General features: G+C 41.0%; 1 protein-coding gene across 1 annotated transcript in view; it reads left to right on the top strand.

Annotated features, from left to right (window-relative positions):
• The window catches only part of APBB1 (amyloid beta precursor protein binding family B member 1), a 200,930-nt gene extending 187,308 nt beyond the window's left edge, over positions 1 to 13,622 (top strand). The window contains exons 13-14 of the mRNA XM_033947847.1: positions 6,778 to 6,954; positions 10,916 to 13,622. Of these exons, the coding sequence (XP_033803738.1) occupies positions 6,778 to 6,954; positions 10,916 to 11,083 (345 nt within the window). The 3' untranslated portion in view covers positions 11,084 to 13,622. The remainder of the gene's footprint in view (positions 1 to 6,777; positions 6,955 to 10,915) is intronic.
• Positions 13,623 to 15,286: the final 1,664 nt, after the last annotated feature.

Raw genomic sequence — 15,286 nt, forward strand, 5'->3', positions numbered from 1 at the left:
CTCAAGGCCTATGATTGGCCCCAAAAATGGATTTATAGATCAACCTTCTAGAGCTCTGGACAATTTGGAATGCTCTAAAGTAGTGATTCTTAACCTTTTTTGAGTTACGGACCTCTTTAAGAATCTGATGAAAGCTATGGACCCCCTTCCCCAGAAATATTCACATAAACACAACTTTGCATGCAATGAATATAATGGACTTTATTTATCGATATTTGATTGTCTCATACATATATGACATGCACAAAGTATTATTAAACCTTAAATTAAACAACGTAATTTGCAGATGGGCGACTTTTTGGCTTATCGGCAGCTGGAGGTAAGGGATCTGATCTTTCCTTTAGAGCGGCACCTTCAAGACTTAGTCAAGAAATATGAGGACGATGGGTTTACGGTCTCTCAATTGTATTCTGATCTTTAGTGGTTGTACCCTGGGAACAACGGGAGGCATTGCAGGAGAGATGGGGGAGGGATTTGGGTTTAGCCCACACTGCTGTGGATGTTGTACGATTAATCCATAGAATTCTTGAGCTTTCGGTCAGTGCTGATATGCAAGGGTATCAGTACCAGCTCTTGCATCGGGCTATGCTGCCTCCTCCACCTGTATTAAATGTTCCACAGACATCGGCACCCTTCTGCATGTTTTTTGGACATGTCCTAAGGTCCGATCTTTTTGGGTGGCCTTGATTCAATATCCAGGTTGTTTCACTGTATGATTCCTTTGTCAGCGGAGGGTTATTGCTGAATCACTATGAGGTCTTCCAGTTGATTAATAAGGGACACCGTCTTTTGTTACGTAAATCAGCTTTAGTGGGCAAAAAAGCAATCTTGTTTCAAGTTTCAAGTTTATTTAGGTCTTGATAAATCGCCTATTACAGAAATTCTAGGCGATGTACATAATATAATAAAACAGGTTTAAACTTATTAATCCAATAATAACTAACATGACAAGAAGGAAAGGGGGTGAAGTTACAATTAGGGAATGTGAAAGAGGAAAAAACAAAAGGTAGGGTAAAAATCGCAAAGCACTTTTGTAAATATTAATTAAAACAAAATAAATAATTAGGAACATCAATTTATACAGGATTCTGTGGCTAACAGGCAACCAATGTGCGTCTATCAATAAAGGTGATACATGATCAAATTTTTTACTGTTATAGATAAGTTTTATTGCGGTGTTTTGGACAATTTGGAGTCTCCTTTTTTCTTTTTGGGTAATGTTTAAGAATAAAGCATTACAGTAATCAATTTTTGCGATGATAAATGAATGTATCAGGATTTTTAAAGAAGAAGGATAAAGGAATTTGGCAATGGCTCTAATCTGACGTAGTTTAAAGAAACAGTTTTTGACGATAGCAGAAACATGTTCGTGGTAAGAGAGGTTTTCGTCGAATATTACCCCCAGAATTTTAATTGAAGATTCCATACTGATAGGTATGTTATGGAGAAAGAATGGGTTTATGAGAGAGATGTCTTTTTTCCAATTAAATAAAATGGATTTAGTCTTATTGATGTTTAATGCTAATTTATTCGAATTCAACCAATTATATACTTTTTCTAATTTATGATTTATAGTGGTGATGTCTGTACTACTTTCGGGATTCAAAGGGTGAAGTAATTGAATGTCGTCAGCATAGGAGAAGGGAATGAAACCTATGGCCTGACAGGTTTCCAATAGTGGCGATAAAAAAATATTAAATAATAGTGGAGAGAGGATGGATCCTTGAGGGATGCCGAATGTAGATGAAAAAATAGTGGAATCTTCGTTGTTAAATCTCACAGATGAGGTGCGGTTGTTAAGATAAGATTTAAACCAATCTAAGACTTTACCGCATATTCCTTTTTCTTCTAATCTATTTAGGAGTAAGTCGTGATCGATGGTGTCGAAGGCAGCGGATATATCTAAAGAAAAGAGAATAACCGATTTATGGTGGTCGAGATAGTATTGGATGTTAGTGGTTAAACCTATTAATGAATATTCTGTACTATGATTTTTTCTGAATCCAGTTTGGTGTGGGTGTAGAGCATTAGTTTTTTCAAAGAAATCTGACAGCTGGTTAAATATTAATTTTTCGGTAAGTTTGGCCAGAAATGTAACATTCGCAATCGGTCGGTAATTTGATAACTCGTTAATACTAATTTTGTGATTTTTAATAATAGGAGTAATTGATGCGAACTTCCATTGAGATGGAACTGTGGAAGTACAAAGACTGTTTTGAATAATGGACAAAATAAAAGGGCCAAAATGTGAAAAGTATTTTTTCAAATAAAAAGGTGGAATTAATTCTGAGCGAGAACTTTTAGTATTTACTTGGGAAAAAAGGGATTCAACATCATGAAGTGAGGGGATTGTAAAATTTGAACATTTTGCGGTCGGTATAAGATTTGGTTGGTCGGCATTAGAGGAAATAGTAGATGTACCTTGGGCAAAAGTATTGCGAATATTGTTTATCTTAAGGATGAAAGAGTCGGCTAGTTCTTGAGCTTTAAGGGAGGATGTTCGCTGAGAATGTTGAGATTTATTTAAAGGATCCATTGATTTTAAAATGTTATAGAGAACGGAGGAATTTTTTGCTGTTTCGATTTTTTTAGAGAAATAAGACTTTTTTGCAAGATTAATTTTAGTTTTGTATGTTGAGGCTATTTCCCTATATTTGTATTGATTGTCTGGTGTCTTATTATGTCGCCATTTTCTTTCAGATGAGCGCAATTGCTGTTTGATCAATCGTAATTCTGCACTATACCAAGGGTTATTAATTTTGCGAGGAAAAATGGTTTTTGAAATTGATGGAGATATTGTATCTAAAAGAGATGTCAGAGATGAATTCCAAGCTACTATTTGGCTTGTGATTGAATCAGAGTAAGTAGTTAAGATATCAGGATCAAGAAAGGAAGTAATATCTATATTTTCCAAATTTTTAAATTCTCTATAAACGATAGATTTGGTTTTAAATGGAGTATCTGTGAGAATGGTTTTAGACACATTGAATTTAAAAGTTATAAAATGATGATCAGACCATGGGATAGGTGTGACCATCAGATCAGAGAAATTAGACTTTTGAGAAGTTGGCATAAAGATCATATCTAAGGTGTGATTTGCTATGTGTGTAGGGACTGTTATTTGCGGATGGATATTAAGAGGGGTAAGAACATTAAGTAAATCTGTATGGATGACTGAGGAAGCCCCCTCTTTCTGGAGATGGAGAAATAGGCTTCATGCTTTGATGCTATTGGAACTTAAATATGCTAAACTTACATCAAAGCGCAAGACTTTTTTTTCTTCAAGTGTGGGAGGTATATATTTTTTCCTTTTCTCCTAGAGCTCGTAGTGCAGTGTAAATTCACTCTCCTCTTAGGGGAGAGGTGGGCTCTGGCATCTCACTTTCAAAAAAAAAGGGGGGGTTATTGGGTGGATGGGGTGTCCATGGTGGCTGGAATTCGAGAGCTGTATATTTGTAGCTGGTTCGGCCATAAGAGTTTGGCCCCCAGCATTCTAGTTATCTGTTGTTAGCCTTGGCTCTTGAATATCCTGTAATTGCTCTATTATTTGTAATTTGTAGATTTTCTGCAGTAGTTTTTTAGGGCTTCTTTAGTTGTTCTTTGGAAGGCGGGGGTTAAAGTTTGGTATTAATGGATAAGCTGTGCATGCATTGTTGTTTTGTGACCCGCATTTGTTGTGAGTTTGTTGTGTTGTCTTTGCTATGTATGTCTTTGTCTACCAATAAAAAACAGATTTGATCATAAAGTAAACAATCTTTTAAAAAAACACTCCTTTTTATGTAAAAAGTAATGGCCACTCATTATCATTATGAAATACAATCCTACGTTTTCTACTGCCATTACTACTACTATTACATCTACTCTTGTTATCTGCAAGAAAAATCAACAGTACAATGTCCTTGGGTGCAGGATTTTCTCCAGGTCTTGGAGTCGATGGCAGCCTCCCTGGACGTGGTTTGGTGGGCTCGGATTCACATGTGGCTGCTTCAGTATGCTCTGCTTCAGCAATGGTAGCCTCAGTTGCACAATCTGGACTCTCCGTTCCTCTTCAGGGGTTGGTTCGTTGCAGCCTCTGGTGGTGGCTAAAGTCTTCCAGTCTGGTGCAGGGAGTGAGTCTGGATCAGCCCCAGTAGACAGTGCTTCTCACAGACGCCAGTCTTCTTCGCTGGGAAGCTCAGTGTCTCGGTCACTTGGCTCAGGGCAGCTGGTCTCCGGAGGAGATGTTTTGGTCGATCAATGCTCTGGAGACCAGAGTCATCCGGTTGGTGTTGCTAGCATTCTAAACATCGCTGACAGGAAAGTTGGTTCAGGTTCTCATGGACAACACCATGGCGGTGGCTTACATCAATCGTCAGGGGGGAACCAGGAGTCCTCTGGTGGCGCAGGAGGCAACTCTGCTCATGGCCTGGGCAGAGGCTCATCTTTTCGACATCTCAGCTTCCCACATAGCGGGAGTGGAAAATGTCCAGGTGGACTTCTTCAGTTGACACTTGCTAGATCCTGGAGAGTTGTGTATTGGTCCCGCAGCCTTTGAGTTGATTGTGCAGGCTTGGGGTTAGCTGGTCATGGACCTGATGGTCACGAGTGTCAACGCCAAAGTGCCACGGTTCTTCAGTCGGTGCAGAGATATTCAGGCCAAGGGGCTGGATGCTCTGGTGCAGCCTTGGCCATCAGAGAGCCTCCTGTATGTGTTTCCCCCATGGCCAATGGTGGCCAGAGTCCTCCTTTGCATTGCTCGGCACACCAGCCGCATGATCATGGTTGCTCTGGACTGGCCCAGGTGCCCGTGGTACGTAGATCTGGTTCATTTTCTCGTGGCAGATCCTCTTCCACTGCCCCTCTTGCCCGACCTTCTGATACAGGACCCCATTCCAATGTTCGATCCAGGTCCCTTTTGTCTTACGCCTTGGCTCTTGAAAGGAAACGCCTAGGTAAGAAAGGTTATTCAGATAAAGTGATTTCCATTCTCTTGGGGGTCCCAGAGACTTTCCACCTCTCATGCTTATGTGTGAGTTTGGCGTATCTTTGAGGAGTGGTGTTCCGAGTATTGCATGGTTCCCATTTGCGCCTCTTTGCCTCCCATATTGGAGTTCTTGCAGTATGGCCTGGTTTTCCCTGGGTTCAGCTTGTGGCTTTGTCTGCATTTCGCGCTTTGCTGCATGGTTGGCATTTGACCTTTTCTCCGGATATGATTCATTTTTTGAGGGCAGCCAAATTGCTCCAGCCTCTGGTGCGGCCTTCGGTTCAAGCCTGGGATCTCAATCTGGTCCTGTCTGTGCTCATGTGCCCTCCTATTGAACCATTACTTCTGCGAGACGCATTTCTGAACTGCAGGATTTCTCTTGTAGGCCTCCCTTCCTGGAGTTTTCTAGGGAGCGCGTAGTACTGTGGCCGGTTTCTTCTTTTCTGCCGAAGGTGGTTTTGCTTTTTCATGTCAACCAGTCCGTGGTCCTCCCAGTCTTGGGTAGTTAGGAGGGTTCTTTGGAACAGAGGCAGTTGGCAAGTTGGATGTCTGCCGGGTCCTTTGCTCTTATGGTCAGCGGACCTAGGAGTTCCGGAAATCGGATCGTCTTTTTGTCCTCTTAGCGAGTTCTCGTAACGGGGACGGTGCTTCCAAGGCTACCATTGCACGCTGGATCAGAGAGACTATCACTTCAGCGTATCTTCTTCAAAATAAGTCTGTTCCAGAATTTCTCAAGGCTTATTCTACTCAGGATCAGGCTGCTTCTTGGGCTGAGTCTTTCCTGGTGCTTCCAGTAGATAACTGTAAAGCGGCAGCTTGGTCTTCTTTCTATTCCTTTGTGTGGCACTACCGTGTGGATATTCAGGTGCGTAGGGATGTGGTGTTCAGGGAATGTGTGCTTGTGGCGGCCCTTCGAGGGTCCCATCCATGATGGGTACTGCTTTGGTACATCCCATCAGTGAGCTGTGCCGGTCTGGAGAGACGATTAAAGGAGAAATTAGGTTCTTACCTGCTAATTTTCTTTCTTTTAGTCTCTTCAGACTGGCACAGTCCCTGCCCTGTCTGTTTTCTTTCAGGATTCGCATGAAGAGTGTGTTTTATTCAGCGGGATCTCGTGTTTTTGGTAGGTTAGGGGAGATTAAAAGAACAGCAGCTTTTGATTCATCTGACATAACTGGCGAGCTGTGGGGATGTTTCTGAAGGTCCTTCTACTCAATTTCCAACAGTGTTTTTTCTATGTTAATTGTTACTCCTGGGGGGAGTGTTGTTGCTGTTATACTTCACACTTATTAGTGTCTTAGTTCTGCTCGGCTATTCAGCAGAGGGGTTGTACTTGGGACTACAGCCAAAAGTTTGTGTCTGTCTCTCCCTGCTGGACATGGTGAGCTATTACCCATCAGTGAGCTGTGCTGGTCTGGAGAGACTAAAAGAAAGAAAATTAGCAGGTAAGAACCTAATTTCTCCATTTCCTAGTAAAGAAATTTTCACATTCCAGCAGAGGCAGTATAAAATGCTTATAACAAAGCACTACTTGGGAAGTGTGTGTTTGTATCCAGTTTTATCAATTCAACTTGGGCTTTTACATACTTGGATGCAGGCTAGGCAAGCTGGTTAGTTGAAACATGGGCCATTTTTGTCAATAAAGTCGCACTTTTGCACTTGATCACAGTCGACTCTACTGTTTGTTTGTTTTTTTGTTTTGACTGCTTGTGCTGTTATCCCTTTCTTTTTTGGACCTATAGGCTTATAACAAAGAACATGCTAATGTTTCTTCCTATGATTTGTTAAATGCCACTTTTTCCTTCTGATTTCAGACAGAAGAGGTTTTGTCAGAGTGTCGTGTGAGATTCCTCTCTTTTATGGGTGTTGGCAGGGATGTTCACACCTTTGCCTTTATCATGGCTAACGGACCTGATAACTTCTGCTGTCATATGTTTTGGTGTGAACCCAATGCTGCCACCCTTTCTGAGGCTGTCCAAGCTGCCTGTATGGTAAGCGTTGTTTTTTCCTTTGTCTTCATTTCAAATCATATATTATTGTATTTATCCAAACTGAAGGGAAAAAGCAATTATGACTATATGTATAAGAAAACCAGTTACTGAGTGGTTGTGAAACAGAGTACAATTCTCACATACCCTGTTTATGATAACCCTTAATTTAAAAACACACTCCCTCCCTCATAGACCCTGCTCCTCCTCTCCTGTTTAGGAGTGTCATGGCAGCACTTTTAAAACAGTTTCTCAGTAATGCTTCTAATTCAGACATTCTCAACAAGCAGTATGTATACCCCAGGTGTAGAAGAGACTTCATTAAGGGGTATGTAGCATACCTTCCTAAGAACCTTTCTGCTGCCACCTCCACCATACTGCTGCTTCTTCAGACCAGGCAGCTGCAGTGCCAAAACAGCTTGAAACAATCTCGGGGCCACCGCAGTCTCCCTGTGTGTGCTGTCAGCTTCTCCCCTCCATCCTGTTACAGGGCAAGGGACCAGTAGAGCTGACAGCGTGTGCACGTAGACTGTGCCTAAGTCTACTTCAGGTTGTTTGGAGAGAAAGCGGAAGCAGCTGGGGAACAAAGATGCGAGGGTAGAAACAGGAGAGAAGGAGAAAATGCTGGAGAGAGAGAAGAAAAATGGTGAGGAGAAAGGGATGAAGGATGGAAAGAAGAAAGGATTGAATTAGTGAAAGATGGGGAATAGGAGAGCCAGGGTGAGGGAAAGATGGAAAGCTATTGATAGAAGCAGTAAAAAGAGGGAAATCGAAGACTGGATAGAATTAAATCTGGACAGAGGGGCAGAAAACTAAATTGAAGAAAGCTGAGAGAAAAGTGAAAGTTAAGATGGAAGAACGCAGAACTTGGACCAACACAATTAGAAGAATAAAATGACCAGACATCAAGGGTAGAAAATACATTTTTATTTTCTGTTTTGTGATTAAAGTATGTAATGTCTGTTTCAATCTCTGCTAATTGGAGCTTGGGAGTTTGACTTGATGTTGAAAAACATTGTTCTAATGCCATCTTTAATATAACACAGCAAAGTAGTTTACAATCTAATGATAATAGAAATATAATCAGTAGTAAAACATTGCACCCGATTACATTCAGTGTATAAATAGACTTGGAGTTTCAAAAGATGCAAATGCAAAATCAAGTGATGTGAGAAGTGGCCTAGTGGTAGAGCTGTTGCCCCAGCACTGCTCCTTGTGACCCTGACAAGTCACTTAATCCTCCAGTGCCTCAGGTACAAAATAAGGACCTGTCTATATGGAAACCACTTTCAGTATGTAACCACATAAAGGCAATTTACAAATCCCATTTTTCCCTTTTCCCAATGTAACTAGACTGATTTTAAATGAAGAGTCTTGAGTCCCAGAGGGCAGGGGCAAAGTAAATAAAACCCCAACAATAATGCTGCTGCCTTAAAATAGGGATACTTTTGTTAATACAGAATTGATGTGCAGGGAAAAAAAGCCTGTATGCGGTAATAATTTGCTTGCCTACAGACTAGATAGGGTAAATTACTTATTTCTAATCAAATATTTTTTCATTATCATTTATGAATTATGTCGTATACATTCAAGTAAAAGAGAACTTGAAATAGGAAAACAGAAAAACATATTAGACATTAATTACATAATTGGGCAATATTGATTTTCCTTTAGTCCACAATACCTGTGGAGGCCAATGTTATTGATATACTTCAAATTATAAGGAAAAGTCTATGTCAATGCTAAGAGAGACAGAAAAAGCCAGTAAATTCTAATCAAATATTTAATAGCAGAGGAATAAAACTGAGCTCAGAAGATTTCAAGATTAGTAGAGGAGAGAATACAGGATCACCTGAATTTCTCACTACCATCTAAAATTAAACATGGCCAAGACTGAACTCCTTATCTTTCCTCCTAAACCCGCCTCTCCTCTTCCTCTTTCTTTCTCTTCGCATATACAACATACTGCCAAAAGCTGTCATTTCTTTCTCTACAACATTGCTAAAAATCTAGCCTTTCCTTTCTGAACACACTGCCCTGCTCCACGCTTTCATCACCTCTCGTCTGGACTACTGCAACTTGCTTCCCACAGGTCTTACGCTAAGCCATCTCCCTTCCCTTCAATCTGTTTAGAATTGTGCTGCATGCCTCATATTCCGCGAGGGTTGGTATGCTCACGTTACCCTCACCTCAAGTCACTTCACTGGATCCCTCCGTTTCTGCATACAGTTCAAACTCCTCTTATTGACCTACAAGTGTATTCATTCTGAGTATCTCAAATCTTTTATCTCTGCCCTGGGAACTCCGTTCGTTGGGCAAGTCTCTCTCTTCTGTATCCTTCTCTTTTAATGCCAGCTCTCAACTCCATCCCTTCTACCTTGCTGTGTCGTATGCCTGGAACAACCCGCCTGACTCAGTACATCGTGCTCTGTCTGTGGCGATATTCAACTCCATGCTGAAAGTCCACTTTTTTGAAGCTGCGTTTTAAGTCCTACCCCAACCTGCTTGTAAGGCATCCATATCTGTTAATTATTCCTGCTATAGCTCTTCACTCTATCCACCTCATCGTTCTCTGTGTAATTCCCTACCCGAGAAGTGTGTATAGATTCACCTTTGTGGTCCTGCTTGTCTGTCATAATTAGATTCTAAGCTCTTTCGAGCAGGGATTGTCTCGTGCGTGTTTTTAATGTACCACATTGCATGCATCTGGTAGTGCTATAGAAATAATAAATAATAGTAATAGGTCAGGAATTAAGGCTCAAAGTTAAAACCAGAACTTTGAATTAAATTTGCAGTGAACAGGTGGCCAGTAATGGCTGTTTATAGAGATAACTGTTATGCTGTGGATAAGAGCATTATGATGCCATTTAGATAAGATGATAGTGAAATGGTATGGATCCAAAACTGCCAACTGGTTACTAGTAGCGCAAGTCCAGGTGTTGGAAGCTCCCTTGGACATGTAGGCAAAAACAGACCAATCATGAGTGAAAGTAATGAAATGATTTGTTCTTCAGAAGGTTTTTTTTTTAAGCATTGATGATTTTCACTTTGTTCTTAGTGGGGTAGTGGAAGTTCAGCAAGGATTGTGTTTCATAGAAGGATAATGATGGCTTTCTTTCTGCTGTCAGAGAATCCTTGGTTGGGTAGTGAACTATTTCTACTCTTCAAGAGGTGTTATGTGTGTGGTATTTCTGGTGATGTGAGATTTTCTTTTGGGTTTCTCGGTAGAGTAGCAATAACTCTTAGGAAAGTCTCCTGATGAGTAGTGATTGACTCTTACCTTGATCTTAGAAGGGTAGATATTCAACCCATGGTGGTCCATGTTTTTCCAGATGTTTTTGCCACAGACTGAACTAGATCCAGATATCTGGACACCAGCAGTGAATATTGGGATCTTGGGCAGCCATCAGAGTTATCTGAATGCCGGGGCCCACGTAACCATCTGGCCCTTGTTAGGACAGTTATTTGTGTGGTTCTATATAGCTGGATGGTTATCTGAGAACTGGCACTGGCTAACTTCCAGGTCCATGCTGGCACTGCACTGATTATTCAACAATAGTAAACATCAGCAACAGGGATAGGCAGAGGGATGTAACTGGGCAGAACCTTTTATGCCTGGTTAAATTGCTCTTAATACATCCAAAACATTCCCTTGCGGATCAGAGATTATGACCCTGCTCTTATGAAGGTTTCATTCTGAGGCTGTCATTGCTGCCACCCCTACTCTTCAGGAGGATTGTCGATAGAGCAGTCATGGCTCTTGAGGATATTCCATGGTGGTGCAGTGAAGGCTTTCACCTTACTTCTGAGAAGGTTTCCTCATAAGACAGTACAGTAATGGCTTTTACTCTCTGGTAAGCTTTTGGGAGGACAGTGGTGGCTTTCCAGAATCTTTCTTGATGAAACAATGATGGTACTTTCTAGGGATTTTTACTCTGGTGTGTGTTGTTTTCTTTTCTTACAGCTGCGATATCAGAAGTGCTTGGATGCCCGACCCCAAGGTTCCAGCTCCTGCCTTCCTGCTCCTCCCGCAGATTCTGTTGCCCGCAGAGTGGGATCCAGTGTCCGCAAGGGGGTGCAGTCCCTCCTGGGTAGTTTTAAACCAAAACGCCTTGGAGCACAAACTCCTTGAACTGTATTGGGTTGGGAAATGTAGAGGGCAGCAAGTTACACCTACAGGTGCTTCTCCTGTGACACTATTTGACTGTGTCATGGTTGCTGCCTCTTTCTCCCTGGCCAGCTCTAATCCTGCCTCTCCTTCACACATCCTCTAATACTCTCACTCAACCTTCAGCTTTATCTATAACCTAACCAAGTCCCAACAGAAGCAGAGCATGAGAAGCCATGTGCCTCAGATCTCAGAGGAGAGGGTATGAGACATATATAAATGTGGAAGGGGAGATATGAGTTTAGGGCTGGTTATCTAACTAAAGAATAATGAGGGAGAAGGAGAGGAATGTATTGTATATGCAAGACTGGTGATGTGATTTGTAACTCATTTGACTCGACACTAAGGTGATGAATTGTGTGCAAGACTGGTTGTGTGGCCAACTCTGTAAGACTTCTTCTGCTTGTCCTGACAAGGCCCTGACTAGTCTCCGTTTTTGAGCATGTGCTGATATGTCCACAAACGCAGACTAGGGCCTTTCTTGTCATGTAACCACTTGATAAACAATTCTGCAAAAGTCAGAAGCAGATTACAATTTAAAAGTAACGTAGCACACATAGTTCTGAATCTGCGACATCTCCCCAAATCTTTTATCTAGAAATACTAATCTTCCAAATTGTAGTTAGCAGAAGCTAATTTGCCATCACTGGAACGGCATCTCTTATAACAGCTACGTACTGGTAGGTGTGTTCATTGTTGCTTTGCTACTTCTGGGAGAAGTTTATTTTCTACTGTATTTGATATGGTTTGTTTTCCCAGCATGGGACTTGTTCCACGCTATCTCCCTAGTCTAGTCTGTGGAATCCCAGACTAGAGATTTGCTGAAGGGCATTGGTTTCATTTGTACCAATGTAGTAATGACTAAGGCAAGAGGAATTGAAGCCTGTTAGGCCAAGGAAAAGAACTAAGCAAGAGCCTGATCCTGAGAGAGACACTGACCTGGGTATAAAGTTGTTGGAACCATTGAGCGTGTGAATCATGGGCATCAGTCTTGAGGTCTATATGCACAGGCCAGAGGTAGCCTTTGTTTTTGAGCATGCATGGATATATGCTGCTAAGGAAGTTGGATTCACCCGTGATATTCTGTATTTTAGCAGTTTTTGCTTAAAACATGATTTAAGAAAGTATTGAATAACTCAAAAAGTGTATATTTTGATTATTCAACAAAAATACTCCAAAGTGGATATCCTTGTGTGAAAGTATACGATATGTGAATGCTTCCATACAAAACTCTTTCAGCTCTGACATCTGAGGCCTTCCTTCCATGAACACGCATCTCAAGCCTTGCAACAACATTTCATTAATTTTTAGTTATGTTTTATTTTGTACCTAATTGTATATTTATTTAATATATTTATAATCCATCCATCTTTACAATCCTAAGTGAAGAATAAAGTCAGCATCCACAATGTTAGAACAGAAAATAAATGTAAGAAAATTGAAAAATATAATAATGATTAAATTGAAATTTAAAAGCTAATTTAAATGATTCAACTGCTTTTTAAAATATAAATAATCTCTCTCCAATCTTAATAACTGCTACTGGACTATACTGTTAATGATTTATATAGCACTACCAGACATACGCAGGGCTGTACAGAGTTACAAAGAAGACAGTCCCTGCTCAAAAGAGCTTATAATCTAAACAGACAAATAGGATGTCATGGATACAGTTAAGGGGAGCAGATAATCTGCTGGCTAGATAGCTGGTCCATGGATAATTCATTCCACATCTTTGGGGCAATTGCTGAATAAGTGTGTGCTAACAGTGGAGATCATGAACTATAGTTGGATGTGCAAACTGGAATTGAGGTGTCTAGCTCAGGACGCCTTGAGTTTTTCACCGGTATTTTATACCTCAGCATCTGCCAAACCGATGTTTGTGCCGGTCACATGTGAAGGGAGCATCCATTTTAGAACCATGAACCTCTAAAACACCAATGGACAATATCAGAATGTGTGTTTGGCTCATCCACATGAATGTTGGCTATTTTTCAAACCTTCACGTGTTTTGCTTTGTTTTTTTCCTGAAAATGTCACAGAGCTCTACATTAGTTGCCAATTTTGCTTTTCGAGAGGGGGCACAAGGAGGGGAGACCTCATCTACTTCCTCATATGGACTGTTGCTCAATATAAACCCCTTTCTGAAAGCTAGATGTCACAGATAGCAGGTCTAAATCCAAACCTTGATCCTATGGACATAGACGGCTATTCCCCATCTGAAATATGGAATACAGGTTTATTTTTCAGTCCATGTCCCCTTTTAAAATGCACATCATGAATTTTATGCAAATATATCCTACCTTTAAAAAAAAAATCAGAATTTAGGTTTTTGAATTTTGTGGCATAGCGTGGGCATAGCGCAGTCTGGGTCACCTGGATTTTCTACTCTTCAACTCCAGTATGGGGGAACCCCCCTCCCCCCAAAAATAACAAATCCAGATCCAGTCTGATATTCTCAGTTCTTTGGTTAAAGCATCAAGTGTCTTTCACTCCTATGGAGCCAAATCCAATAATCCTATTTCTTTGTACAGTCTTTGAAATGCTGACGGAGCATATCTTTGGGGCCTTCTTCAATTCTTCCCTCCCCCATCAAGCCAGTTCCTAGCTCAATGGCTCTGGATTTAGAGCAGGAAGCCCAAAACGAAAACAAGAGTTCAAATGAGCAAAAATTACCTTCTCAACAATTGTCCAGCACCAAAGCCCATGCAAAAGAAATCGGGAAGGGCTTAAATTCCCTCCCAACACTATCTTTCAATTCAGGCTCATAACAGTTTATGTTCACTCGAAAGTCTTGGAAACAGAGTTCCCAGCTCACCTCCCATTCATCAGTTATTCTGCTAACCTGATACCAGCCACAGGACTGTGTGTTTCAGAAGTAATTCCAATGAGACTCAACTGCTCACCTGAAGCTCCAGTTTACTCTGCAGAGATTTCCATCTCCTTCTCTAAAAGCTGCTTGCTCTTTTTCAGTGAAGTCCATCTGCTCAAACTGGCCTTTCTCATTCTTTGTTCCTCTTTCCAGCCCCTCTTCGATTCTAATGCATATTGTTTGGTAACCTAGAGAAACTGAACCACCTCTGTACTTCTCTAGACCTTTGCTCTTGGGAGATACTACCAAAGTGCTGCATATCACTCCCTTCCTGAAGCCAGACCAGGTCTTCATTATTCCTCCTGGTTTTCATTCTGAGACTGCCTGGAGAGTTCTTTGCCCTCTGGGGGCTCCCTCCTGACTAGTAAAATATCTAACATATGACTAATGTTATTGTTAGGTGTCATCGACTAGCAATTTCATGGATTACAGATCTAAAAAGAAATCGATTTTTTGCTAGTCTGGTAAAGTCCTACAGTGTCATCACCATGGTTGTTTTCATCATGTCCAACCATCTGGTTGCAGGTTGTCCTTTTTGCCTGGTTCCTTCAATCTTCCCAAACATGATGTCCTTCTACAATGATCTTTCTCTTCTGACGATGTGACCAAAATAAGAGAGTCGTAACATAGTAAATGATGGCAGATAAAGACCTGAACAGTCCATCCAGTCTGCCCATTAGTGATACTCATTTAAAAAATAAATGATTTGATTAACTTGTCTCTTCTTTGATACTTCTGGGCCGTAAACTGTAAAGTCTGGTATTGTCCTAGGTTCCAAATGTTGAAATTGCCGTCCAAGCTCACTTCAGCCTATCCAACCATCCCGTTGTTTGCAGGATATCTACCATAAAGTCTGGCCAGCAAAAGCCTCATGTTCCATATTAGTGGAGTTCACATTGATGCCTACCACAGCCCATCCTACACCGAATCACCATGTATGGGACATAAACCATGCAAGTCTGTCCAATACCAGCCTTAGATCTTTAATTTACATCCTTCGTTTTCTAATTAGAGATCCTCTATTTTTATTCCATGCTTTTTTGAAGTCCATCACCGTTTTCCTCTCCACCACTTCCCTCCAGGCATCTACCACCCGCTCCGTGAAGACAAATTTCCTAACATTGCTCCTAAGTCTTCCTCCCTGTAACCTCAAATTATGCCCTCTAGTTTTACCATTTTTTCTTCTCTGGAAAAGATTTGGTTCTATATTAATGCCTTTCAAGTATTTAAACGTCTGTATCATATCTCCCCTGTCCCTCCTCTCCTCCAGAATATACATATTTAGGTCTTCCAGT

This window comes from Geotrypetes seraphini, chromosome 6 (assembly GCF_902459505.1).
Source record: "Geotrypetes seraphini chromosome 6, aGeoSer1.1, whole genome shotgun sequence".
Taxonomy (NCBI): Eukaryota; Metazoa; Chordata; class Amphibia; order Gymnophiona; family Dermophiidae; genus Geotrypetes; species Geotrypetes seraphini.